Here is a 26960-nt window from a genome sequence, read left to right as displayed (position 1 = left end):
TTAACGTGAGTGTCGTAACGTCTAGGGAGATCAGAAACACCTTTGTGACATCCCTAGGTTAGTGGTGGCAAGCCTTTCCTCCTCATCCCTCCTGAGCCCTGTGGTTCTGGAAATCCAGAAAACTCCAAATGCAAAGCATATCGCCCTGGTATCCGTGCTGAGCAGAGAGAGTAATAAACAGATATACAGAGATAAACAGAATCGGTAGGAAAGTTGAGATCAGCAAAAGTCTTTTCAGTTTTAACAAATTAAGAGTCTAAATAGTACAAATAAGGTTTGTTTTTTAAATTACTTATCCCAATATAGACCTTTGTCAGTGGTTTATTGCAGTAAAATTCTATTGCCAGGGCCCCTTATTGCAACATCAGTTTTAAAGCCTATTGAGTGAAGCCTGTTCCAGGAAAAGTTCTGCTTAAAACCTGATGGCAGTCTGCAGTGACGAGCTTACGTGGGCAGAACAGGACCCAGCCAGTGCAGAGTTTTTGACAGTGAGCTGTCACTGCCAGGAGATGACACCTTGAGAACCTCCTGAAGCAAGCACAGCATCCCTGCTTGCTTGCTGCTCAGGCCCTGCGAGTGTGGGATCCGGCTGGATGGCAAACAGCTCTGTCCACCCTCCCAGAGCCCACGTGGGGTTGTTCTCCTCTCCAGGGCAGATGCATGGCCTGAGAGTGGAAATTCAGGTCTGAACTGTCACCTTCCAGAAGCTTGGTGACTTGCAGCAAGAGGCTCAGATGCAAAGATTTTAATTCAGATCCTTTCTTTGTTCCAAGGCATCTCATGGAGGCAGCACACCGTCGCTTCTTCCCCAGGGAGCAAGACTCAGGTGACTCTTTTTACACCACACATTGTTGGTGTTTTACACCACCCTTCCCCTCCTAAAAGCCTCACTCCACCTCCATCACTCATTCAACTGCGTGGAAGTAACTGGCAGGGCAAAGTACAATCCAAGGTGAACGAGGCCACTACAGTCCAGATGTCAGCAAACAGGTTGTCCCTTTGGAACACAAGCAACCCAGCCACGACAGACCCAACCAGCCCACCCACATCTTGTTTCCTCTGGGGTGAGAAACTGGTGAGACTAGGAAATTCTGCAACACCCATGCACCTTCTCTTCCATTTCCTCCATGGGAGCTTTGAATTTCAAGAGGGGCGGATCGCCGCTGGACACCGTGTAATACACCGAGGTCCCATTGGTGCTGTAGGGGGAAGTCCTGGATGCGATTAGGTGCGACTTGGCCTCAGCCCCGTTCTCGGCGACCCCTCCCATGCTGCTGCTGAAGTGGGTGCTGAGGAAAGGGTGATTGAGGAGTTTGGCTGCAGCCCGCTGCCGCTTCAGTTCGGAGAGTGTTTGGTGGTTGTGCTCCTTGTAGGTGCCCCAGAACTGCTGCGTGTCGGGGAGCCCGGGGTTGCCGTAGGGCAGCATGTGGCCTGGGTTGCTGTCAGGGTCGGTGTGCATACTCCAAATGTCCCCATTGGAAAAGGTGTACTGGTAAGGGCTGGCCGACGCCATGAGTCCATTCTGGAGGGGGATTTCAGAGTCACACTGGGTGCTTTTGTTTGCTAGCTCCGGAAGGAGGGAAGAGTTCTCCAGCACTGAATTCTGCAACAAGATGACATGAAAGAAAAGCATCTTCCCCCACCCCTCGTAACAGTCACCCCTGTGACACCTTCCTCAGCCTGCCCACGTTCAGCCCTTCCACCAGACAGGTGCTGCAGCACAAACCTCGAATTCACCCACTAACACAACCCTATAATGGTGTGAGCCCCGGCCAGGAGCTGGTTCCCAACTGGGAGCATGGAACGTGAACTCACAACCTCCCTCCCCACCAAAAAAGATAGAGAATATGCATTCATATAACATGACAATAACTGAATTAAACCCAAATAACAGTTCTTTAGTGAACAGTGAGGGCAACAGAGCACTGGAATAGGCTACCCAGGGAGGTGGTGGAGTCTCCATCCCTGGAGATATTCAAGACCTGTCTGGACACCTATCTGTGCAATATGAGCTAGAGAGCCTGCTTTGGCAGGGGGGTTGGACCCAATGATCTCTCAAGGTCCCTTCCAACCCCTATGATTCTGTGATTACCAGTTTACATGCTATTTTTTCAGAGCTTCCTGGTTCACCAGGACTGCATCTCCAAACTGCAACTGTAAATCCAAACCTGCCTTTCCCTGCAAGTGGGACATCCCACTTTACACCAAATGAGAATTTGCTCTTTTGCTTACATCTGCTAGATGAGGTTTATGAATCTTTCAGCCCCCTTACACTCCAGGGCACCCACTGCTATCGAACCTGCACCATCAGCCCTGCTTGGTGACTCCCATAGAACAAAAGCGATTCCTTACAGGGTCTGTGTTCTCCTGGTCAGACCGAGTCTCCCCGATTTCTCCAATGAGACCTGAGTTTCTTCCTTCTTCCGCCGCCCCCAGCTGCTGCCAGATGATGGCTTCTTTCTCACACTCCTTCCTGTAGAGGTTTGTCCGGTCTGAAAGGCTGGCCCTCCTCACCACCTTCCTGCAGGACAGGGAGAGGGAGCAGTGATGCTACAAGCAGGACATGACATTTCCTCTTACCCCACAGCTCTTCTCAGCACCAAATCGTGTTTCGCAGCCTCTCCCGCAGGAATGGAACATGGATTCAGGTTCCCAGCACCCACACAAAGCAAAGGCACAGGCATGGATATTAAAGGTGGGAGGAATTTTAAGGAGTTTTCAAGCAATCAGAGCTCATACAGCTCACCTGATGGCTCTGCCCTGCAACCGGTGGGGTAAATGTAGAGGGAAACGGCCCACAGGATGTGTAGGGAGCTTTGTGGTCTGCAGGACTGCTTTGGTGTCTAGCCAGCATCTTATAAAGGCCTGTGCAAACCGTGGCTGCACACAGTGTCTTGGCCATGACACATACTATTGAGCAGCTCAAGCTACTCCACTTGAGCAGTGACTCTGTGACACAGCGTCAGTGGTCAGCAGGGTAAACCCACAGCCCCGGTCCTCTGCTCGGAGCAGTGCTTAAACCACAGCAGTGCAAAGCCATCTCCCCACCCCCAGGAGACACCACCTAGAGACAGAGCTGCTCTTGGAAGGAGCTCTGCTCTCAGCTTCTGCCTTGGGGAGTTGGCTTGGAAGGACAGACGGGTGGCTCTCCCCACACCATGGTGCTGCAACCAACCGCGTCTGGGTGGCCAGACGTGCAGGGAGCAACGCACTCACCCCCGGCTGCCAGTGCTGGAGGTCCTTCGACTCAGGGAGGATTTATGCCTCATCTGAGACTTCATGATCACATCGTGTTTGTGTTTCAACTCCAGAAGTAACACTTTGAATTCCTCCTCTTCGCACAGATCTACAGCACACACAAACCAAGCCGTTAATCAGATGGCTTAAATGTGGTACCGTTACCACCACGTTACTACCACATTACTAACTGCACCTTCCTAGTACAGGCAGCTACAGACACAGGAAGAGAAGGGAAATTTAAGCAGAACATGCTTAGGCATGTTAGACTCTGAGCAAATTAGGGGAGGCAGAATAGTCTGGACATCTGAACAGGAGCGGGAAACAAGGGCTGCTGACTGGGGCGGGGGCTCAGCTTTAGCTTTCAGCTAGATTTTGCCCCACCTCTGTAGCATGCTGTGCCCCACCCCTGAAAGGGGGAGAGGGATCAATGACTGCATCAGTGCATCAATGCATCAATTACTTCTGTAAATACCAGCCTGCAGCTCCCCCGGATACAGCATTTTCCATAAGCCTCCAACATGAAAGGGAATACAGACAGATGCAAAGCTGAGTGGGGTAGAAGACAACAAGATTCCACCTTTAAAGCAAGGATGCACAGAGTTTTGCAGTTAAGGCTCGGAAAACTGCTTGCTGAAGAAGAACGTGGCACACTGTTACCAAACATGCCGTCGGATGCTAGCACATCAGCATTTTTACTTCCCATCCATCCCAAGACTCATGTGTGCTTTCTCCTTCCTCCCCAACTCCTTACAGCTTACCACACATCACTGGATCCAAGCAGACACCCAAGTCTTAGTGCTGCACTCAACAGCTGCTCAAATCCAAGGCTACAACGCACGAGTAGGGAGACTCCCAAGCACAGTACAGAGGGGCAATGTCAGTGGAAGCGCGCAGGAGAAAGACTTGGTGCTTGAGAAATTCCTTCTCCCTTGTTGTTAAGACCAGGAAGAAGCGTTTTCAGAAGGTGCCAGTTTAGAACTGCAGTCCCATTTAAAGGAACTGCAGTTTTGATTCTAAAGACATCTGAAAAATGATGTTAATGCTTCTGAAGGCACCATGTGAGGACTCCAGCACGTTTAGCTTTTCTTAGCATCTCTTTATTTTTACCAAGTTCAGTAAACTCACCGATTGGCATCTCATCCAAAGATGTCCTGGCACTCAAACTAGCTCCATGGGACACAAGCAACTCCGCCATCTGCATCTAAAGAAAGGGGAAGAAGGCCAAGTTGACAGAGGTATCTTAGGCAACCACTTTCCTCCTCAAAGCTGGAAAGCTGGAATAGGAGAAGCAGCGATGGCACGTGTGCTCAGCTTGCCTCAAATTATTCTGCTACATGTGTGATGTTAAACATTTCCTACCGTTCAATTGGTACCAATTCAGTACCTACATACTCCCCCAAACTTTCTCAGCAAGAGTTTTTTTTGGAGCCCCAAGGCCTTCATCAGACACATCCCATGAGTCCAGCTGATTTCTACCATTTGCATAGTACTCCACTATGAAGTTGTGCCAGAGGAGGTTTAGGTTGGGTGTCAGGAAGAGGTTCTGTACTGAGAGAGGGGTCGGGCACTGGCACAGGCTCCCCAGGGAAGGGGTCACAGCCCCGAGCTGGGCTGAGGGCAAGAAGCATCTGGACTATACCTCAGTACCATGCTCTGACTGTGCTGGGCCTGTGTGGACCCAGGAGCTGGACTTGATGGTCCTTATGGGTCCCTTCCAATGCAGGAGATTCTGTGATTCTATGAATTTGTCCAGGAAGAAAGAAATGTCACCCCTCATACATGGAATGTGCAACAAAATCAATACCTGTCCCCAGAAAGCAGCAGCATGAAGAGGTTCCCAGCCGTCCCAGTCCTTAACATCCAGGCTTGCTCCCTGGTCGAGAAGGACTTCAGCTGCATGCAGGTAACCATTGGCTGCAGCTATATGCAGCTAGGAGACAAGGAACAGAGCATGAAGCACCCACAAGGACCACAAATGCTTTTATACACCAAGTTTCAGTGGCATTTCTTGGATGTCCCCTGAGTCACCTGGATGGGCAGGACATGTCACACGTGGCCGATGCCGTCAGGCCAAAAGCAGGTTGTTCCTGTTACTAGAACTGGGCAGCACCTGCCTCTAACTTTGTTTCAAGAGGAAACTGCTTAACAGTTCTTAAAACAACTTACATACATGGGTTAGAAAAAACATGTTGCCACATTTTAAATGGAGAGCTCTTAAGTGCTTCCCAGTCTGTAGGGACACAGCACCATCAAAACACGAGCCTGCAACAACACCACCACCACCCACTGCAAAGTCTGCATTCCTCATGCCAGGTGAATGTCTCCTCTCAAGTGCTGTGGATGTGATTTTGGTTTTTTATTAAATTTTCCTCCTGCTTTAGCCAGGACTCTCTTCATCCAAGGGTGCTCCCACTCCGCCATAGATGTTTTTGCTGTATGAAAATCAAAACCATTTTAATCCTCGGCTACTCTCAGTTACAGGAATCTGATTTTTCAGATAGTGGCTTCTAACTACAACCATCACTTCAGAGGCATCATTAACAGTCTCCTTTAGTCCCCCACAATACTTCACATCTCTGAAGATGTTAATAATCGTGGTCTGCTGTTGCATCTCTGAGCAAAGCACTGACCCAGCACTGCTCTGAAGGCATGAGCTCCACTCGGAGTTCACCTGATTTCAACTGTGCTAAAGAAGGGAATTAGAACTTCTTCTCTGAAGTTTCCACGTGGGTTCCACCACACAAAGTTAAACCCTTGTCTAGAAAGAAATTCTGACACTTTCTGGCAATTCGGTTAATTTCTCCATTAAATATTGTGGTGCTGGGTGAATTAACAAGGAATCACTTGGCTTCCCTTTTTCTATCACCCCCAAGAATCTCCTCACCATCCTTGTTAAAGGGAAAAACATGTTAATAAAAAGAAAAGCTGCAATAAAAGCATCAGTCATCCAGGTTTATCTTGGAGGGACCCTGACCTCCCCCTGTGCTTCTGGGATATGCTATAGGTGACAATTTAGAGTCAGAAACCTGGGTGCTGTGCCATGATCTGGCTATCAAAGTGATGACACCATGTGGCCAGGGCATCAGTTCTGTCTGGACACAGGCACCAACTGGAAGTCCCAGCGTATCAGACAGCATCACTGAACTCTCCCTGAGCCAGGGGTGCTGTAAGCAAGGGGTTAAGACACACATTTGCAGGTGAAAAAGAAGAGAACAGGACTGGGATTGTCCAGCCTTTGGCATCTGTCCAGTCATACCAGATGCCAGCTTTGTGCTGTACATTTGTCCCCAGGGCCAGATGCCACCCTGCATGAATAAACACAGCACTCCAGTAGGCAGATGCTGTAAAAGCTCAAAGAGGAGGAGGAGGCAGAAAGTCCCCAGAGTGCCCAACACCAGATTCTGTTCCTGTTACAACCAGAGGACTCAGCTGTGGGAGCCGGGTCAGAACTAGTGAGAAGCCAAACGTTCCTGGGTGGTCTTTCAGTCCCGTTTCCTTGGGGATCAGCACAAATGCTACCCATGTTCTGCAGCAATTCCTCACAGGGTTTCTCACACTTTTCTTTGGACCAGCCACTGCCAGACAGAGCCCAGGAGTGTGGCAGTCCTGCTGCAGGACCCAAGCTGCTGGACAACTGACAGAGCTCACACACACAAAGGATCCACCTCAAAAAGCACAGGGACAGTCACCGAGTTACGTCAGCTGGACTCACGGGCAGAGCCTGTTCCCAGGTGACAAGGAACTAAAACAGGGGAAGAGATCAAAACAGCTTCCTCACACCTCTCCTTAACACCCTGGTTCTGTACACCTCCTGCCACAGGGCAGGTTTCGTACCCCACGGGCTGCAGGAAGGCAAAAGTGAAGCCGCAGCAGTTTCACTCACCAGTGTAGCACCTTGGGCATCAGTCCTGTTCAGGTCTTGTCCAGTTGCAAGTATGTCATGAATGTCACAGATCATGACCTGCTCCGGAGCAGCCCGCATCTCATTGATCCTTTCCTGTGTAATTCCTGTTAAAATCCCGAGTTAAGAGTTGGAAAGGGCCCTTGTCTCTGCTGGTTGAGTAAAATTAGATTTATGATTATGTTTAATATGAGCTCATATCCCTTTCAGAAGCAATATAGCTGAGGGGATTGACAGCTGTCCTTCACCCTCATCATTATTTAGGAATCAAAGGAACTAGAGTCAGGTTCCAAGAAACTATGCCAGGCAGCAGTGCTCTGCTTTCCTCCAGAGGCGAATCAAGAGCTGAGAAACAAGGTAATTTTTAGTACTACACTGACCCCTTTTTGTAGTTTACATGAGCTCAATCTCCTTACCTTGATAGGCCATGCAAGTCTCAATGACATCCAGAGTTGGCTCATCTTCACAGAGGTCATAGGGCATGTTGCCATCAGCATTTACTGCCAACAAGTCTGCCCCACTGCAAGGAGAAAGCAGAGTTACACGAGGAAGGACCTCAGGCATCCTCCAGCACACAGTGCCAAGCGCTGGGATAAACACCTTGCAGAAACTAACTGGGGTTTAATAATCACCCAAACATCACCCAGATCTGTGTGAGGTAAGAAAGATTTGCAGCAAACCTGGGAAGGGGGAAGATGAACTCCCAAAGCAGATGGCAGGCAGCATGCCACACCTTCCTCATGGGCTGTGGAGCACACAAGCCATGGGGCCATTCCTGTCCTCTCCCAATCCTGGCACTGGACAGCTTCTCAATGACAGGAGTGATTTATGTGCTGAACTTCTGGGTACCTCCTTGAGCATGTCCAGAGAAAGGCAACCAGGCTGGGGAAGGGGCTGGAGGGCAAATCCTATGAGGAGCGGCTGAGGGAGCTGGGGGTGTTCAGTCTGGAGAAGAGGAGGCTGAGGGGAGACCTTCTCACCACCTACAACTACCTGAAGGGAGGTTGTAGAGAGGTCAGCAACAGTCTCTTCAGCCAGGGGACAGGAGATGGCACAAGGGGAAATGGCCTCAAGCTGCCCCAGGACAGGTTTAGACACTAGAAAAATAGTTTTTACTGAAAGAGTTGTCAGGGCCTGGCACAGGCTGCCCAGGGAGGGGCTGAGTCACCTTCCCTGGATGTGTTAAAAAAAGGGTAGATGAGGTACTTAGGGATCTGGTTTAGCTTATGATGGGAATGGTTGGACTTGATGATCTCAAAGGTCTTTCCCAACCTTGTGATTCTGTGATACCAATGCTGAGCAAGTACCAGGTGCTTGTTCTCTGGGCATCTGGCAGTCCACAAAGACCAGAAAAGTTGGGAAGGACACGGGCTGAATGGTAGAGGGAGCTTTCCATCTAGTCAAGAGCGGGCTGGCAATAAATAGTCCTAAAAGCCAATATCCTGCCAACTGGTGAACTTTTCTCTCTCGTTATCCAAAGGCACTTCTCTAAGAGCTTTGGTGACCTCTGGGAGGTCACTATTCAGCAGTAAAATCACCAGCTAACTTGATCACTGACCCCATATTCCCACATAGTGGAAAATTCTCAGCAGCTTCCAAACCGTGCCATTTCAGCTCACTGTTAAACAGTTCCAGGTGAATTCTGATCTACATTGACAGCCACCAGCCTTGGAAAGACAGCAGGCAGTATCCATTGGATTTTAGATTTCTGTTTGTTTATTTTTCCCCCTCTGCCTGAGCTGAGCAAACCCCATTGAAATGCCTATTTGCAAAGCTCCAGCGTTAGTTTAGTTTAATCAGCAAAGAACAAATCACAGAACTGTGGGCTGCTTCCTCTGATCATCTCCAAGGGTTCCAGGTCCCATCACCAGTAGCACTGCCTTCAAAGGCAGTGCTTAACTAGTCATTTGATAGGTGTCACCTCCTGTAAAGGACAACTTAGATTGGTGCAAACAAATTAAATCACCCCAGTACAAGTCCAGGGAAAGACTGTTTCCAAGCATGGGATCACGATCTTAGGCTACAAGAGTCCAGATGTGCTGCAACTACTTACCACAGGGCAGTCTAGGACAACTAGGGCCATAAGCTCCAGTTCCTCACCCTGCCACCCATGCCTATGACAATCCCTTACCTACAATTAAGAGCCTGAGATGCACAGTACTGTTCCACATTTGTTTTATCCATTTTTATGCCCTCCCATCCAAAAATATCCCTAACCCAAGTGGAAACATCCACTAAGAGACCACTGTTTGCATTCTCCACTCCACTTCCTTCATGGTATGCCCAAAGAAGCAGGGCCACATTTCCAGTGCTAGTCTCCCAGATGATGGCATCGTAGAGAGAAGTCTCCCTCCCTTGGGGAGAAGCTGCAGTGTGAGGCAGATGTTAACACTCCCAAAACAGGCTCTGCCCTCTGGGAGATGGAGGAGAGGGCTCAGAGTCAGGACTATCTGCTCCAGACAGGGCTCACAGCAGCTGCTTATTAAATGCTGCATGGGGAACAGCTCAAAACGCATCTGGCTTCCTCCTCCTTGCCAGCAGGTCTAGGAAAGACTTGAGCTTTCGGGCCCTGGTTAAAGGCAAGCAGAAGGTCCAGAGAGTCTCACACCGCTGAAGAACAAACACATTAAAAGAAGCTAACTAGTTACTAATTAAGAGCTAGTAAGACAGGTCACAAAGTTCACCCAAGTACTTGAGCTCTACGAACATGCTGCCCTACATCAGTGTCACTTTGGCCGTGGGTGGAAGACTGGAAGTCATTATTTAAGAGCTTGGGGTGGGTCCTGCTGGCCACCCCATTTCCCACCCACCCAGCGAGCACAGTTTGACAAGCACAAACACTGGCACATCCACACCAGAACAGACAAAATTGGCCAATTTTGGCCCCGTCTCCAGAAGCTTCATGAAACTGAGTCAAGTCATCTAAGGCTTTACTGCATCTCCTCAGCCTTTGTGCTCTTCCTCCTCCACCCCCTTTCACCCCATGCAGGAAAGAGCCCCATGAATAGCCTGAAAGCAGGAAATAATCACCACCGCTGCAATCTCACAGGGTACTAAGGCAGTCTCGGTTTCCATCCACAGAAACTATGAGTAGAATCAGCTTTACAGAGAGGGGCAGACACAAAAAGCCACTTACTGCTGGATGAGGATCTTCACCAGGTTGATATGACCACACGTGGCTGCTGCATGCAATGGAGTCCACAGCTCGTTGTCCTTTGCATTGACATTGGCCCCGTGGTTGAGGAGAAGCTTGACTATCTCTTCATAGTTGTCTATGCAGCACTGGTGAGGAAGAGATACAGACAGATTGGTTTGGGGTTTTTATAAACCTTTGGGAAGATGAGGGCTCATACCTTCTCAGGTACACCACAGTACCTGGAGGTCAAGACCCGCTTTATCCTGCAGTGTTTGACAACAAGCATCTCTGGCAGAGTTAAACCCTGAATTGAGTCCAACCAGGTCAGAAAGGCATCATGCAGAACACCTACACCAGGCAGACTGGAGGTCACTGGTGTGTTACAAAGCCCTCTTTGTTTGGGGGCAGAACCAGTAGTAAATACTCACAGGGCTTCTGTCCCACTGGGTCTTTCATATTCACGAGCAAACATGGCAGAAATTCAGCGTAACCAGTATAACCACATACCAAGGGATGAGCTGACAAGCTGACATTCCCTTTTGTTTTTTTTTAGGGAGAATCCCACACACTGGCATGTGAGATGAGTAAAAGTCTTCCCAGCAGCTCATGCTACCTACCTGCTACCTGAAGAAATGCAAGTCAAATCCCCAGAGTTATGGGGTACTTCACAGGACACCTTTCACCTCCTGAAGTATGAACATCCTCCATGCACTTACAGCAGGGCCCAGAAGTGGTGTGCAAGAAGGGCCTCAAGCACTTTCCTCTGGGGAAGGTAGAATTTGCTCTTTGATCAACCTCACGTTTGCTTCTTGACACGAATGTGTGTGTGATAAAGACATGAAAACAAGATCTGGTCTTTTTCTTGGTCTACACGTTACTGCAGACCCCCAGCTCAGCACTGAGGCCTGGGCCTGTACCGGGCCTGAACTACACCCCACCCCGTGCGCTTACACAGGTGACTGACACAGACCCTTCCTGTACTTCTATTTCCATTTACTGGTTGGATATGGAAGTGGGGTTAAAATTGTGCCTGTCACACAGCCAAGTTATGACGTAATGTAGCTGTGTCCTTCCCTGGAAGCCACCAGTAACGGACAGTAACGTTCATCTGGCAGCTTCTCTCCACTCTGGGATTCAATTAATTCCAGTGAACACAAAGTTCCCACCTTAACTCCCAAACAATCTCCGTTAGGAGGAGAGGTGGGATGCTTCAGCACCTGGTGGGGAAAGCACTGAGGCTGTCAGCATCTCTGTGTGTGCAGAATAACATCTCTTTGGAGGGGTGGTGGCAGCGGGGCCCTTTTATTCTTCTACAAGTCAGTTTGCATTTCTAAGCAAACATTCACCCAGCTTGGAAAAGAGCAAGTGACTTATGGAAGGATCTGAAATCCCATGTCAATGGGAGCATTTACAGCAGGAACTAACAGCGAGAAGACCACGAGTCCCCACTGGGGCGGGTGACAACCGCAGCACTGTTCTGCGGCAACGGGGGCGGCAGCTGCCAGGCACAGCGAGTCCCATGGGCCTTCTGCAGGCTGACTGCCAGTGCCTTTGCGCTGAGAAGCAGGGCTTATGAGGAGGAGTCCCTTTGGGATCAGTGCAGAGGCTCAGAGGAAGGACACCACTATGGCAAGTGTGTATTTCACTGGCCATCGGCTGCTGCTATCTCATACTGAATTCGGAAGTCCCTGAGCCTACAGAGAGCAGCAGCAGGCCCTCTGAGCATCCTGGGCATCATTTAACTACACTGATTTCAAAACTTGAGGCTTGCCAAAGTCTCTACATTGGAGTTAACCTGCTTTAAGAGTTTGCAGCCCAGCCCTGCGAAAATAAAAGGGTGGGAAAGATGTTGTTCATGTCTGGAACCCAGCCCCAAGTCCTGAGCCCTTCTTAGCACTGAATGAAGCCTGGGATACGGCAAGAGAAGGGTTTGATCACAGTCTGCTCCCCAAGAAACAGCACTGTCGAAGTTCCACTGCTTTCACTGAGCCACAAAAGGAAATACAAGAGCTCTCTCCATTCACACCGAGAGGTCTGCTCAGAGGGCAGTGGGCAGATGTGACAAAGCAGAGTGGCAGGGAGCTGTGCCCTCCTCCTGTGCCTCACCTGATGCAGTGCAGTCAGCCCGTCTTCGTTACACAGGTCCGGGCTGATGTTGCTCTTCAGCAAGTAGCACACTGTAAGGGAAGGAGACAGGGGAAAGGAGTCAGGTCAGAAATCCCAACACAGCTCTTGCCAGACCCGGCCAGTTTGTGACAAAGGTAAGTCAGGGTGTCCCAGAGCTGCAGGAGACCACGAGCTCACAGTCACTGCAGTGAGGAAAAAGCCTTCTTGGTTTTATCCAGCAGAGAGCACCAGCATACAGCTTCCTCCCCAAGGAGACTTTGCTATGACAGCTATGGCTTTCATACAGCTGTGCTGGAAGAAGCCACATTTTTATCTTGTGCTCTGCCTCGTCTGAGGGCAACGTCTGCCCAGGAGACCTCAAAGGCAAGCAGTGATTTTGGGGTCCCGAGGTACAACTATAAGGGAGATCTCACTGTGGGAGGGATGAGATCTCACCTCAAGAAGCTATCAATGTGGGAGAAGGAGCCCGGTACATTCAGGGGGGCACCACAGCCAAAATACACTGAGGTTGCTTTGGACACTTCACATGAGCAGTTGGATATCTGAAGAAAGCCTCCCAGAGAATAAATGCAAATTTCTGAAACAGCCAAAAAGCCATTAGCCCCCAGGTTAAAGATAAAGCTTGTTCTGAGGTCCAGATCTTGCCGGAGGTAAGAGCAGCAAGGCTGGCAGAGCAAGTGAATTAATAATGGCAACACTGGAAACTCTTCACATTCAACACTGCTGACAGATCTTGCTGATCTGTACCCATCTTCTGTTGTTTACTTGCTCATTCCCTGCTTTTTCTCCAGAGATTTCACTACCTAATGCTTTTTCCACCCCAAATGTCACAGACAGCACAGGCACAAACCAGACATTCATAATCACCTCCCTGGGGCCAGGGCAGCAACAGATATCCAAGGCCCATCTCGTTTGTTGGCAAGGATGTAGCCATTAAATGAAACCAGAGTTGCAAAATGATGTATATTAACAACACCAAAAGGGCAAAAACCACCTTCAGAGCTGGCAATCACAATGACTGCAAGGCTGGACACCCCCAAAACATCCTGCAGCCTCTGCTGCTGCTTTTGACTGTCCCACTCTTAGAGGGAGCTCCTTCCCTAGCACATCAGGGCCATCTCTGGGGACAGAGCTCTTACAGCTCTTCTGGCATCCAAAGCAAAGCGTGGAAAAATGTGTCCACAATAACATCAGCCTCGATTCGTGGAGCTTTGTTTAAAAGATCTGGAAAATTCACTCACAAGAAAGGCAACTCAAAGCCCACAGTGAAACTGTGTTTGGAAGCCACAGGCCTGACCTTACCAAAAAGGTAGGTGAAACCAGACAGAAGTGAAATAAAAAACTTTATAGCACAGGATTGTTCCACTGAACTCAAAATGAATCCTGGAATCCCAGACTGGTCTGGGTTGGAAGGGACCCCAAGGATCACAGAGCTCCAACCCCCTGCCACAGGCAGGGACACCAACCTCCAGGCCTGGAGCTACACAAGGTTGCCCAGGGCCCCATCCAACCTGGCCTTGAACACCCCCAGGGATGGGGCACCCACCCCCTCTCTGGGCAGCCTATTCCAGCACCTCACCACTCTCTCTGCAAAGAACTTCCCCCTAATCTCTCATCTAACCCTTCCCTTCCTTTAGCTTTAATCTATCCCCCTTGTCCTGCCAGTCTCTGCCCTTTAACAAGCTGATTCTCCTCCTGTTCCTCTGCTCCCTTCAGGGACTGGAAGGCTGCAATGAGGTCCCCCCACAGCCTTCTCTTCTCCAGCCTGAACCAGCCCAGCTCCCTCAGCCTCTCTCTGTAGGGGAGCTGCTCCAGCCCTCTGATAATCTCCATGGCTCCTCTGAACCCTTTCCAACAGTTCTACATCTTTCTTGTATTTGAGCCTCAACTCTGGACACAGGACTCCAGCTGGGTCCTCCCGAGGGCAGAGCAGAGAGGGACAATCCCCTCCCTGTCCCTGCTGCCACCTCTCTTCCGATGGAGCCCAGGATCCCACCGCCCTTCCGAGCTGCAAGAGCCACTGCTGGCTCATGGGGAGTTTCTCATCTATCATGACACCCAGGTCCTTCTCAGCAGGTCAGTTTAACTCCTCAATGAAACTGGTCCAGGAAAGCAGAATACACCAAGGAATGCCCCTCATCCCCCAGCACGGTGAGCCCAAGGACCCAGCGCAGGGTGCTCACAGCCCGACACTTGTGTGCTTGACAGTAACGAGGGTGCTGAGCCCCAGCCAGTACATCCAATTTAATGACTGTGCTTCTGGTGTTTCTGGCCAGCCCCAAGCTCCTGCTCTTCTAATCCAAGCTGAGCGATGGGCGAGGCGTTCACCGGTGCATCTGGTTGTCTCTTACTGACTTTGGATGCTCTGCCCATTAGGGTTTTAATTCAATCTCGGTCATTTAAGAGCCACTGTGTACTAATGACATGCCGTTCCCTAATCATGTTTTGCCTGATTATGGACGTTTGGACAAGTAGATGCTGGCAGATTAATCTTACAATTGCTGTCCTTCCGTGGGAAGGAGCTGTAGCATAAATCCCAGCTCGCTATGGAGTACTGGGGTTTGTGTTGAAGGCTCTGCAGTCCTGGCTTGACAGAGCTTGAGAGAGTCCTTGAAGAGTTAAGATTCAAAGAAGGGATTTATCTTACCCTAAAGCAGCTCTGAACTCTCCACTAACCCTGTCTGCAGTGCACCTCCTCAGCTCCCATCTGCCCTCAGGACTGGCTCACTGCAGCCCTCAAAACCTTTCCCAGTATCTCCCAGTGCACTGAAGACCGACAACCACAAGACAAGAGAACAGAGCACAGAAAAGGCAGGCAAGGAAGCTAGGTAGGGCCATGGGAACAGTGTGTCCAGGCAAACACAGCTCTAAGAAGACACCAGGCACTTTTCCAACTAGTCCCAATTCTAACTAGCCCCAAGCTGAAGTTTGCACCTTGGGGTTTGGCAAGGGAGCACCAGGCTGGGCAGCAGTGAGTCCTGGCTCTTCTCTCTGAAGGCAGAGGGTCCTTGCCTTCAGCATTCCTCAGGCTCCACGCAGCAAATCCCAACAGGCACAACTCTCCAAGAACTGCCGTTCCCTATCACATAAGCCCCCTTTTACAAACATGGGGATTTACCCAGGTCCCACCAAGCTCACAGCAGAATGCAGCCCTGATTCCTACCCAGCAACCCCCAGCAGCAAGGCATGGGGTGGCAAAGAGCAATATTACCACCCCCTACTCCCTGGGGACAGAGCAGCAGGAGGATGAGGCAGGAGGACCAGGGTCTTCCCCATACCCACTACCCAGGCACAGCCTGGGTGAAAACCTCCTGCCATCCCATGTAGCTGGGAAGAATGGACTGTCCTTTCTGATGGACTTCAGGAGAAATGAGGGCTTGTGGGTTTTCCAGTGCCTTAGACATAGGAAAGGGAGGACCACAGCTGTGATGCTTTGCAGTGCTGGAAGCCAGACCCTCAGCTCCTGGGCTGCAGCACCACCATGGACCCTCTCTGCTACTTTAAGGCACAGCATGAGGGGCAGGGACCTGAGCAAGCCAAGCGCTTCTCTTCAAGCCTGCTGGTGCTATGTGCCTTGCTGCAAAGCCCCACACCATCACCTCCCACCTCCAGGCACCAGTGATGCCATCCAAGAGTGATGCCACCCAGGAGCAATGCTGTCCAGGTAGGAAGCACATGCTTAAGGATGCAGGTTCACCCCTCAGCACCAGCAGATCGCTTTCTGGCAGGGAAAGCCTCAGCACACTGTGCACAAAAAGAAAGACCCCCCCATACACACAATGTATAGCATGGAAATGGGACCTCTGTGAGCTGAGGGCACCCTCAAGCGTGACAGAATGGGGGTTTTATGGGTCACATCAGCAAGTTCCCTGGCAGCAGCCTCCACTTTAACACTTATGATTAACTTCTTAGAGAACTCAGTACCTAAACCACCGTCCTGCTCTGTGTGTAGGCAGAGGGAGCTGGGGAGAAGGGGCTGGGTGCGTGGATATACTTTATTACACGTCAAGAGCAAGTTGTGGGAAGCGGTTTCAAAGGCAGAGCAAATGAAGGAATGAAAACGATTACAATAAGAGCTGGGTGAACAAATTGTTGTGAATAATTCATTGCAAATTATATTAACTGAACAATCACTCAAATGTATTCTCCATTATTCTGCTCGCTCTGCCTATAATTGAACCTCTCACATGCCAAGATGGTGTACATCAAGCTTCAATTTATATTTCATCATTCACATCTGTGCTGTGTTAAATGGAAAAAGCTCCCACAACAGCTGTGAAAATACAGCCTGGGTTTTAAGTCACCCTCCATCACTTGGTCCAGGGCAGCCTCAGATAGATTCTCCTCCTTGCATACAACAAATCCACTTTTCAGGAGCTCTCCCTCCTCCAAAGCACATCCAAGCCTAGCTTCTTGTCCCCCAAATCCATAAATCAGGGTGAAGATGAAGAAGCCACTGCAAAGGCCCTAAGGAAAATTTGGTGCAGGGCCAGCACTGACCTCACCTGAGGAGATATCACAGCATTACCCTTTTCCTCCATGTCCCTTCTCACTCAGTTTACACCACAAACAGCTTTTCCAGAGAAGTTCCTAAACCAGATGAATACTTTTCCACAGAGAAGAAATGCCTCTGTTGCTGCAGATGCCCCTAAGTCAATAAGCTGCACCATAAAATCCTGGATACTGTTACACCCCCATCTATACCCAGCTTTTGCATACCTCAGGTATTAATAACTCATAAGAGAAAAAGCCAACTGAAACTGATACAGTTACCAGGGGGTGAAACCCTCTGCCCAACCCAAACACCCTTCTGAAAGGATGTCCTGATTCCTCCCCAAAACACAGGATGGCAAACTGTCTGTACTGGCAGGAGGTGTATCTGTGTGCTCAGAGTTCTCTCGCTCACACAAGCCATTTGTTTTGATAAAAACAGGTTTATCTTCAGCCTCTGCACTCCACAATTTCTTTTTGAATAGTTTTAAGCTGCTCTAGTTCATCCCTTGGTTCTCAGGCCACCTCTTAGAGCTCCTATCACACAGAGGTCTCTATGGCAGAAGAATAGTTTTGGTGGGTTTGTACCCCATTTCACTGAATAAAGCAAAGAGGTGTTGGATTAAGAGGCACACTTTTACACCCTGCTAGAAGTCACCGCCACCCAGGTGTATCTTTAGGCAAAACCCCAGTGTGGCAGAAGAGCCTCTTCCCAGCAGCCACACGGGGAGATGCTGGTGGTGTCTGTGCCACATAGATGTGTTGGCAAAGGTCTGGAAGGACTGATCCCAGCCTGCCAGGCATGGGCCAGTGGATAAGCTCAGCTACTTCAAAGCTGCACCTTCACCACTGTGGTTTTGTAGGGATATTTATTACCCAGGAGAAACATTACCCAGGAAAACCACACTGAAGCTGTGAGTGCTCTGCCAGCAAAGCATCCAGCTTCCCACCCCAGCACGCTGCGACTAATAGTTCCCTATGGACTTTTCTCAGCCCTACCTGCCTTCACATTCAACCATGCTAAATATCCAGCAGTGGCTCCCAAACCAAAGGAGCCAGGACTGAAAGACATACCTGGCCTGAAACCTCCCCATGGAGCCCACAAGCAGCCCCTGGCATCCTGGGGCTCAGGGCTTTCCTTGTCCGGGGAACCATCCTAAAGCTACTAATAGCTCCCTATGGACATCAATAGGCTCTACCTGCCTTTACATCCAGACATGCCAAATGTCCAGCAGTAGCTCCCAAACCCAAGGAGCCAGGACTCAAAGACATACCTGGCCTGAAACCTCCCCATGGAGCCCACAAGCAGCCCCTCTGACCCTGGGGCTCAGGGCTTTCCTTGTCCAGGGAACCATCCTAACATTCCTAATAGTTCCCTCTGAACTTTTCTTGGCTCTACCTGGTCCACTGATACACTCTGTGAAAGCCTTCTGAAAGATGAAGAATCCCACAGAAAACACCCCCCCCCCCCCCCCCCCCACTCAGGCAGTTCAGACATTTGGAACACCTAAACCCAAATACAGCCCAGTTTGCCTGCTGAGCTAGCAGCTGAGGCACCCCACTGAACACTGAGCCTCAAAGCCTGCTGAGACACTTCCCACCTAGTTTATAGCTGGGCACACACATTCCCCTTCTGATATACCCACAAAACGTGGGAAGCTTGGAGAAAGGCCAGCAGAGCCCCATCTGCTTTGTGCCACCTTCCCACGGGCAGGGACGTGCCATGGGGATGCACTCACTTCTCAAGGAAAAAATCTATTTCCCATCTTGATGCTTCTTGCTTAACAGGGCACCCCCCTCCTTCACCCCAGAGAGCCCACTTCATGTGGTGGGTGCTCCCTGCAGAGCCTGGAAGAGCTCAGTCCATACACAGGTTTTATTCTGACAGCAAGTGGGAGCTGGCCACAACTCCCACATTTATTTATCATGTAGGACCCAATTCTCTCTTCCCATCTTTGTGGTGATTTCAACCAGCTTTTGCTTCATGGTTTGAGCCCTATATCCATCCTTGTAGTACCAGAGCACCAAGAATACTACTATAAGGGGACAGGCATCTACAGCTGTGTCTTTGCATGGATGGGCCCCAGCCAGGTGCCCAAACCTACGACATCCCATGTTTTTCTTGTTCTGCATCTAAAGGACTTCAAGCTCTGATAATCCACTTAGTGCTAGTAATGCTGAAGCATCTTCTTTAACCACTGCCATCCACCTGGGATTACTCTGATAAGTAAGGATGTGCATGTTACCCATCTGCAACCAGCAGTGCTCAAAGGACACGGTGGAAACAAAGCCAAATTCATTTCAATATGGACAATAGAAATCCTGCTGCCTGACAAGCTTTTCTCAGGAGGCTGGGCCATGTTTGAAAACATCCTCATCCTCTCCTCCTGCTCAGAGTAAAAGTGGTCCACATAGGAGGTACTGAACACAGACAAGAAAACTAAAGTCAGTGTTTATTTTCTTGGTTTCCTGTTCCTCATCAGCTATGGAAAGAACAAGTCAGTCATTTTGGTCTGTTTTTTAAACAGATGATGGGCTTTAAAAGGGCTAAGTGTTTTATATAACCTTCAGGCTCAGCTGCCTTCAGCAGGATTTCAGTGGGCAGGGAGCCAGGAAAGCAGATTCCCCAGTATCATTGCGACAGTGACACCTGGGCTGCCAAAGAGCCTCTTCTCTCTCTAAGAGGCCTTCTGGAGGAGGGATTTAGAGAGTACTGATGGAGATATGGATCGGGGAGACCAAGGCCAAGTTGCCCAAGGGTGACTCAGAAGCTGTGGGGATGAGCAGTGCAGTGCTGGTGATGCTGCTCAGCAGAAGGCACTGACAGAGTGCAGAAGGAATTGTCCTGCTGCATGTGAGCCAGAGGCATGAGCAGGTAATACCAATGGAAAGCAAGACACAAGGGACAGCCACATCCTTCTCCAAGCAGTGAGTTGGAAGGAACCTGCATCCTCCATCTCTTGAGTTCACACATGACCTGTCAGGTTTGGTGGCCACAAGCAGACAAGCAACACATCTCACTTCACCTTTCAGGCAGAGTTAGACAAAGGACACCAACAGAGTCAGGACACGCTCAACCAGGACCCCCTGTTCTGCTGCTCTGGCTACTGCCAGTTCTCTCCCTACAGAAGGATCTTCTTGGAAGTCCTGACAACACACACCATCTGGACAGCACAACATCAGAGCTGTTGATCCAAGCAGCACAGAGGATCCCACTTACACACCTGCTCAGAAACTTCTGTTGATGCATTGGACCAAACCCTCTCTCCTGAGACACACAGCAGTCATTGCCTGCATGTCTGCACTGTGCTTCCTGGAAATGAAATCCTTCAGGGCACCAAAAAGGAAACACAGCAAAACAATTAATTGGCTTTAACAGAAATTACAGTTCAAGGAGCGCTGGGAGAAGAGGGAGCAGCAGTGTCTGGAGGTAAAACTTGGGGAGCTGAGTACATGAAGAGCTTCCCCAGCTACATGAATGCAGTAGCACAACAGGTGACGTGAGGAGCAGGCCTGCAAGACCTCCCGAGCTCCAGGGAGAGACAGCTTGCCAGTGTTGGCAAGAGATGACCCCAACATGCTCCATACAGCTGGAGAAGTTCACATTGCCATTCAAAAGTGTTATTAGGTTCCAGAGTCAACAGCCCCTGCCCCAGCTTGTATTTCAGGCACCCAACTGCCTCAGTAAAGCAGCTGTATGGTGACCTGAACCACATGTTTTTGAGAGTCTCAATTATGAAACAGGAAACTTTCTATTTAGAGTAACAGAAAGGAGGTTTTGGTGGCGGGGGGTGGGGAAATACATATCTGCTTTTCAAGCTGCCACGAGTTACTGCTGAGCGATTCCTCACAGCAACAGCCTGCTGAGCTCAGGGTAGACAGGGCTGTCCTCCCTCCTCTGCCCCTCAGCCCACCCTACTTCAGAGCCCCTTTCTCTCTTGTCCATCTCTATCCTTCCTCTGGTCTTTATGGAAGCTCCAGCTGCTTTGGCTGTTTCAGTATCTTCTCCACCCTCAGCAGCATCCCCCTGACCATGATCAGCATGTTTTAGGTTCTTTTTCTTTCTCCTCCAACTTCATCTGCCTTTAGTTCCAGGTAAATACACGAGGGATGAAGATCTTTAAGAGATGCAGGGTCAAATCACATCCTCAGGTCCGCTCCCATGGATCCCCATGTTCATGAAACAAGAATCATAGAATCATGTAGAATCCTAGAATCCCAGACTGGTCTGGGTTGGAAGGGACCCCAAGGATCATAGAGCTCCAACCCCCTGCCACAGGCAGGGACACCAACCTCCAGGCCTGGATCTACACAAGATTGTCCAGGGCCCCATCCAACCTGGCCTTGAACATCTCCAGGGATGGGGCACCCACCCCCTCTCTGGGCAGCCTGTTCCAGCCCCTCACCACTCTCTCTGCAAAGAACTTCCCCCTAATCTCTCATCTCACCCTTCCCTCCTTCAGCTTCACTCCATCCCCCTTGTCCTGCCAGTCTCTGTCCTTTAACAAGCTGATTCCCCCCCTGTTCCTCTGCTCCCTTCAGGGACTGGAAGGCTGCAATGAGGTCCCCCTGCAGCCTGCATAGGCAAGGACTAAATGCCTACATCAAGCAGAAGCACAGCGTGCCAGGACGTGCTCAGCAGTGCAGCCCTCCCCAAACCAGCTCTGTGTGACACGGCAGCACGAGGAGCCAGTGCCAGACCCCAAGTCACACCAGCCCAGATGTGTCTCACACCATTAGAGAAGTGTCATCTGCTAAACCATCACATCCCCTGCTCAACAGCATGACGTCTTACTGGAAACAGGGCCCTGGAAAGGAGATGTCTGGCTGGGCAGAAAGCCTTCATCTTTCTTTTTTTTTTTGGGTCAGATGAAGAGATTGTGGTTTCCTTTTAAAAAGCAAACACTGCAGAGAGAGAACTTTCACAGGAGTTCAGCAGCAAGCTGAACCTCACCAGAGAAGCATCAGCTCATCCTTCTGGTTTTGCAACCTGTAATTATTCAGCAGTAAATTTGACACAATTTGGAGATCTGGATTTCAACAGAGCCTTTCGGCCAGAGGGCTCCAAAAGCGCTGCTGCCGCTCGCAGAGCGAGCTCTGGGCTGTCCCTCAGGTTTCACCGTCCCTTGTTCCACAGATGTGACATCTCAGCCCCAGCCAGACCAAGACTCCAGAGGCTCAGGTTTCTTTGCCAAGGTCACAGGGACAGTCCATGGCACAGCTGTGACATGCCCTTGTGTCCCAGTTCCCAGCTCTGCCCTTTAAGCACAAGAAAACTCTTCTCTTGGCTGCACAACCAAGAGGAATTGGGCAAAGCAGCTGAAATCTCAATGCTAACACCTTTGATGGCAGCCAGACCCCAAGGTGAACCTTGCATGTGATAAGAATTCAGTAGTTGTGTCCATGGGTGTTTCAAAAAGAAACCAAAGCCATGACTCAGCAGCAGCTCTCCTCTGGTATCGCTCCTCAGGAAGGTCTCCACTGCTTGGGTCAGAACTGTTTGCTGACCACATCAAGGACCTGGGCCAGGCAAGGAAAGCAAGTTGCAGGAGGTGATGGAGCAAGGTCATCTGAAGGGTGTGCAGCATGGCAGCGTGCTTCATCTAATTGTGAATCAGGAATGGGGCCATCACCAAAGTGGACGTTTGGTCGCCATGCACATAACTGACAGACATCCTGATCTTCATCAGCAACCCAGCCAGGACAACCCTGTTTTTATCTCCCCTCTCACAAGCCCAAGTCCCAGAAGATTTGCAAGTTTTCGGGGCTGATCAAACCCCACTGATCTCCCCAGGTTTCAAACCACTTCTCTTTCGATCTCATTTCAGCACCCATCACACACAGACAGATCACACGGTCCAGAACCACTTCTCTGTATTGATGAACAAGCCATGCACCTTGCTTTCCAGGTCAAACACCTCCCATCCCAAAGCCACCCCTGCATCATCCCATGACAGCCTGAAGCCATCATAGGCCACTGAGCAACCGCACCATGTCCCACCCCAGGATGCACATCAGCCCTTGGTGGGACCTGGCTTGGAGGCACAGGTGATGCTTGTGGCACCACCTCCCAAACGAGGGCATTTCCAAAAGACACCCATGCACCCCAATGCTCCACAACACCAACTGGTTTTCAATGTAACCACATAGATCAGAGAAGCACAGGAACTGCTCTCCCAGCCCTTGACACCCCCCAAACCCCTGTCAGAGAAGTCAGAAGAGTTGATCCCTGAACATCACCAGCAAAGGTACTCAGTGCTGCATGGAAACCAGTTCATACGTCTAAGAGCTGAATCTGAAGTCAGCAGCTGAGCTTGGCAGAAACGCTGTGGGGTTCCCACAGTTATGGTAATAATCAGTGAGACAGGCCTGACAGAAGGGGTATGAGAAATCTGTGTGAGGGCTGCTCCACAGTTACTAGTCCACCCAGCCAGGAGCTCAAGCTGGAGAACATCCACCTCACGGGCCCTGGGCTTGATCCAGCTGAGGACAGTCTGCTCAGTAAAGATCACAGCATTGATTTGCTGCAGGTTGCTAGCTGTGCAATCCAAATTTATAACCCATTATCTTGAGGATCTAAGCTAAAAAACCCAACTAAACAAGCCCTGTCATCAAGAACAGCAGGCAAATGCTTCATTTCCTTACCATTTCCTAATTTCACTGACAAACATTGGAAATCCCTTTCCATGACCCCTCAGAAACTGCACAAAAGGCCTTGAGATTAGGTTGAAATAAGCAGGTGGGCAACAACTCAACCCAGGCTGATCTGTAACCCATCAAGTGCTTTGCATATATTCTGCATAATTACTTCACCTGCCCCATCACACAGTTGACAGCACTCCCAAACTTCTCCCACAAGCTCCATTAGATTTCTGCTTCCCACCACCTCAAGCAGCAGAAGATGAGAGCTCCCAGGCTGGGAGGCTGGTCCATGGGGAAGCAGCTTGAGTGTTTGACAGGTCATGGAGACTTCTCAGGAAGAAAGAAGAGCCCCAGTTGGTACCCTCAGCCACGCTGGCCACATCCTCAGACATGCCAGCACAAACCGAGCTGGCCTTTGCTGCCAGCTCCTCTGCTGAGCTTCCTGCGCTTTGATGCGGCAGAGGAAGAAGCCGTGCACGGGGTCGGCAGCGCTCTCCTTTTGAGCAAGTGCCTCCTTTGCTTTCAAAAGCCATCTCAGGCAGCTTACAACGCTTTCATTTACAGAACATGACTTGAGTTCAGAAAGGCCCTTTGGATCAGAGTAGGGAAGAGAGAGAAAACCGCTTCCCACACTGCCAAGTCGGGCACGGTGTGGCAGAGGAACAGGGATGCTCCTGCTGGGGTCCAAACCCAGCAGCACAGCTCACACCAGGATGCAAGCTCAAGACCCCCAACCCTTACAAGGCTGCTCTACCAGCCTTCGGGGTCAGGCTAGGGGTCTCTGACCTCATTAGTGAATGCTTAATGGAAAGTACAAAAGAGCAGCAATTCTCCCCCAGAACATGCTTTGCCTCAACGTGTCAGACCAGGCTGCGGATGGCTCACCCTGGCTCTGCAGTGAGCACTTCAGTCTCAGCACAGACAGTGATTTCATATTTTCTTTTAAATTTATTTTGCTTTGCATTTACATGCCAAGTGTATTAATACTAAATAGATGTATTAAATCACCAAATTAAACAATACTAATCCCTCCAGCGTTTGCACAGATTTCAAGCATCCCATTCACCAGAGCCCATTCACCACACCTCTGAACATTAGAGGCATAACTCCTCGATGCTGGGGACAAGGAGCTGCAGGCAGCAGCAGTGAGCAGAGACAGGGCAATGGATCCCAGTTCTCCCCCTTATCCTTTTGAGAGGTCTCCTGTACTGAGATGAAAGACCCTGTCTGACTCTCCATATGAGTATCACAACTCAACGTGATGGGCCTGCCATGCCCTCATTACAGAATCACCAGGTTGGAAAAGACCTTTGAGACCATTGAGTCCAACCATCCCTGTCCTGTGCTGACCCAGATCCCTGAGCACCTCATCTCCCCTCTGTTAAACACACCCAGGGGTGGGGACTCAGCCCCTCCCTGGGCAGCCTGTGCCACAGCCCCACAACTCTGCCAGGGAAGAACTTTGCCCTCCCATCTGCTCTGACCCTGCCCTGGGGCAGCTTGAGCCCATTGCCCCTTGTCCCATCTCCTGTCCCCTGGCTGAAGAGACCATCGCCCACCTCTCTGCACCCTCCTGGCAGGTGAATGTAGGTGGGGATAAGGTCTCCCCTCAACCTCTTCTCCAGGCTGAACACCCCCAGCTCCCTCAGCTGCTCCTCAGAGGATTTGCCCTCCAGCCCCTTCCCCAGCCTGGCTGCCCTTCTCTGGACTCGCTCCAGGACCTCAACGTCCTTCTTATGGTGAGGAGCCCAGAACTGGACCCAGCACTCGAGGTGCAGCCTCACCAGTGCCCAGTCCAGGGGCACAATCCCTGCCCTGGTCCTGCTGGCCACACTGTGTCTGATACAACCCAAGATGCCGTTAGCAAGAGCCAGCTGAGAGGAATTACTCTCCCTTGTGCTGCAGCACAGCAAAGCCTCACTTTGCCAACGCCTCCTGCATTTCCCAAGGAAACCTGCAGCTTTGAAAATAATTAACAGCCATTAAACTCCCCCGTTCAGTTTTGCCATTAGCAGCAGCAGGCCCATTCTCCTCTCCACAGCGGGGCCAACTCTGCTCACTTCTGTATCAACCCCAGGCTTGTTAACGAACCATTGTACCCCATCCTGTTTCCTTACCACACAGCACATCCCTCACATCAGGGAGCTTCTCCTCACACCTTCCCCACTACAAGTGCCCAAGCAGCACGGGCCACCTTTTAGCTGTCATCAGGTGAGAAAGGTGACATCCATCTTCCAGGCCTGAACAGTGGGGTGCCCTGTACTCACTGCATCCCTCCCGTGAGCAAATGGGGACAGAGAGCAAAGTGCTGCCACGCTGCTGGCCACGCCAGCTTCCGTGCCGTGGAGGAGAAGAGACATCATGATTAAATTACCTAACCCCTGATGTTAAGCCAGGCTTTGAGCTTTGCACCATCTCCCACCGACTCCACAGTCTAATATTTTGACTTAAAAAAATGCTTTAGTAGCTAAACCCACCTTAGTAAGTTCATTAAAGTAATTAATGCTTAAGTGGCTGCTTACATGGCTCTGCTGACAGCGCTAATTAGAGGCTGCAGAGGTGGATGCCAGTGACAGCACAGGGAACCAGGAGTGGGTTGGAGGCTTGTGCGTGGCACTGGGCAGACGTGAGTCCTGTGCACCATCTGGATCCAGCACCCCCCAATTTTTTTGCCCTAGTACTGAACCCAAAATTTGGTATCTCCAGCACTACTCAGCTCTGGTGAGGCCACACCTCGAGTGCTGTGTCCAGTTCTGGGCCCCTCACTACAGGAAGGACATTGAGATGCTGGAGCTCATCCAGAAAAGGGTGACAAAGCTGGTGAAGGGTCTGGAGCACAAGTCCTGTGAGGAGCAGCTGAGGGAGCTGGGGCTTTGTAGTCTTGAGAAAAGGAAGCTGAGGGGAGACCTCATTGCTCTCTACAGATACCTGCAGGGTGGTTGCAGAGATGTCAGGGTTGGTCTCTTCTCTCAGGTAACAAGCACTAGGATGAAAGTGAACAGCTTAAAATTGCCCCAGGGAGATTTGGGTCAGATGTCAGAAGAATTTCTGTACTGAATGGGCTGTCAGGTTTTGGGACAGGCTGCCCAGGAGGGTGGTGGGGTCACTGTCCCTGAAGGGGTTTAAAAGGTGTGTGGATGAAGTGCTGAAGGACATGGTCTAGAGGTGGAGTAGTCAGGGTTGGGCTGTGGTTGGACTCAATCATCTTAAGGGTCTCTTCCAGCTAAGGTGATTCTATGATTCCAAGTATAACTGAGCAACTTCAGCAGCTTCTCATGAAATGACATGTATTTTTCTGATGACCAGTGTCCAGTAGAAGAGGCCCATAGTTTCTTAGCCTCTTTTTTGAGATCAAGTCCTTCAAGAACGGGAGCAGGGCTGCTAGCCTGGGTTACAGGGCCCTTACAAACCATTGTGAGGACA

General features: G+C 50.3%; 1 protein-coding gene across 1 annotated transcript in view; it reads right to left on the bottom strand.

Moving 5' to 3' along the window:
* Positions 1-202: 202 nt before the first annotated feature.
* The window catches only part of PPP1R16B (protein phosphatase 1 regulatory subunit 16B), a 43490-nt gene continuing 16732 nt past the window's right edge, over positions 203-26960 (bottom strand). Inside the window, exons 2-10 of the mRNA XM_084271606.1 lie at positions 12384-12454; positions 10278-10423; positions 7558-7661; positions 7124-7248; positions 5045-5170; positions 4366-4441; positions 3217-3346; positions 2353-2521; positions 203-1603 (exon numbers count right to left, since the gene is read on the bottom strand). Of these exons, the coding sequence (XP_084127732.1) occupies positions 1082-1603; positions 2353-2521; positions 3217-3346; positions 4366-4441; positions 5045-5170; positions 7124-7248; positions 7558-7661; positions 10278-10423; positions 12384-12454 (1469 nt within the window). The 3' untranslated portion in view covers positions 203-1081. The remainder of the gene's footprint in view (positions 1604-2352; positions 2522-3216; positions 3347-4365; positions 4442-5044; positions 5171-7123; positions 7249-7557; positions 7662-10277; positions 10424-12383; positions 12455-26960) is intronic.

Source organism: Gallinula chloropus (assembly GCF_964237585.1).
Source record: "Gallinula chloropus genome assembly, chromosome: 16".
In the NCBI taxonomy this organism is placed as follows: Eukaryota; Metazoa; Chordata; class Aves; order Gruiformes; family Rallidae; genus Gallinula; species Gallinula chloropus.
The sequence above is the reverse complement of the archived record's forward strand: the minus strand, read 5'-3'. Positions and strand labels throughout refer to the sequence as shown.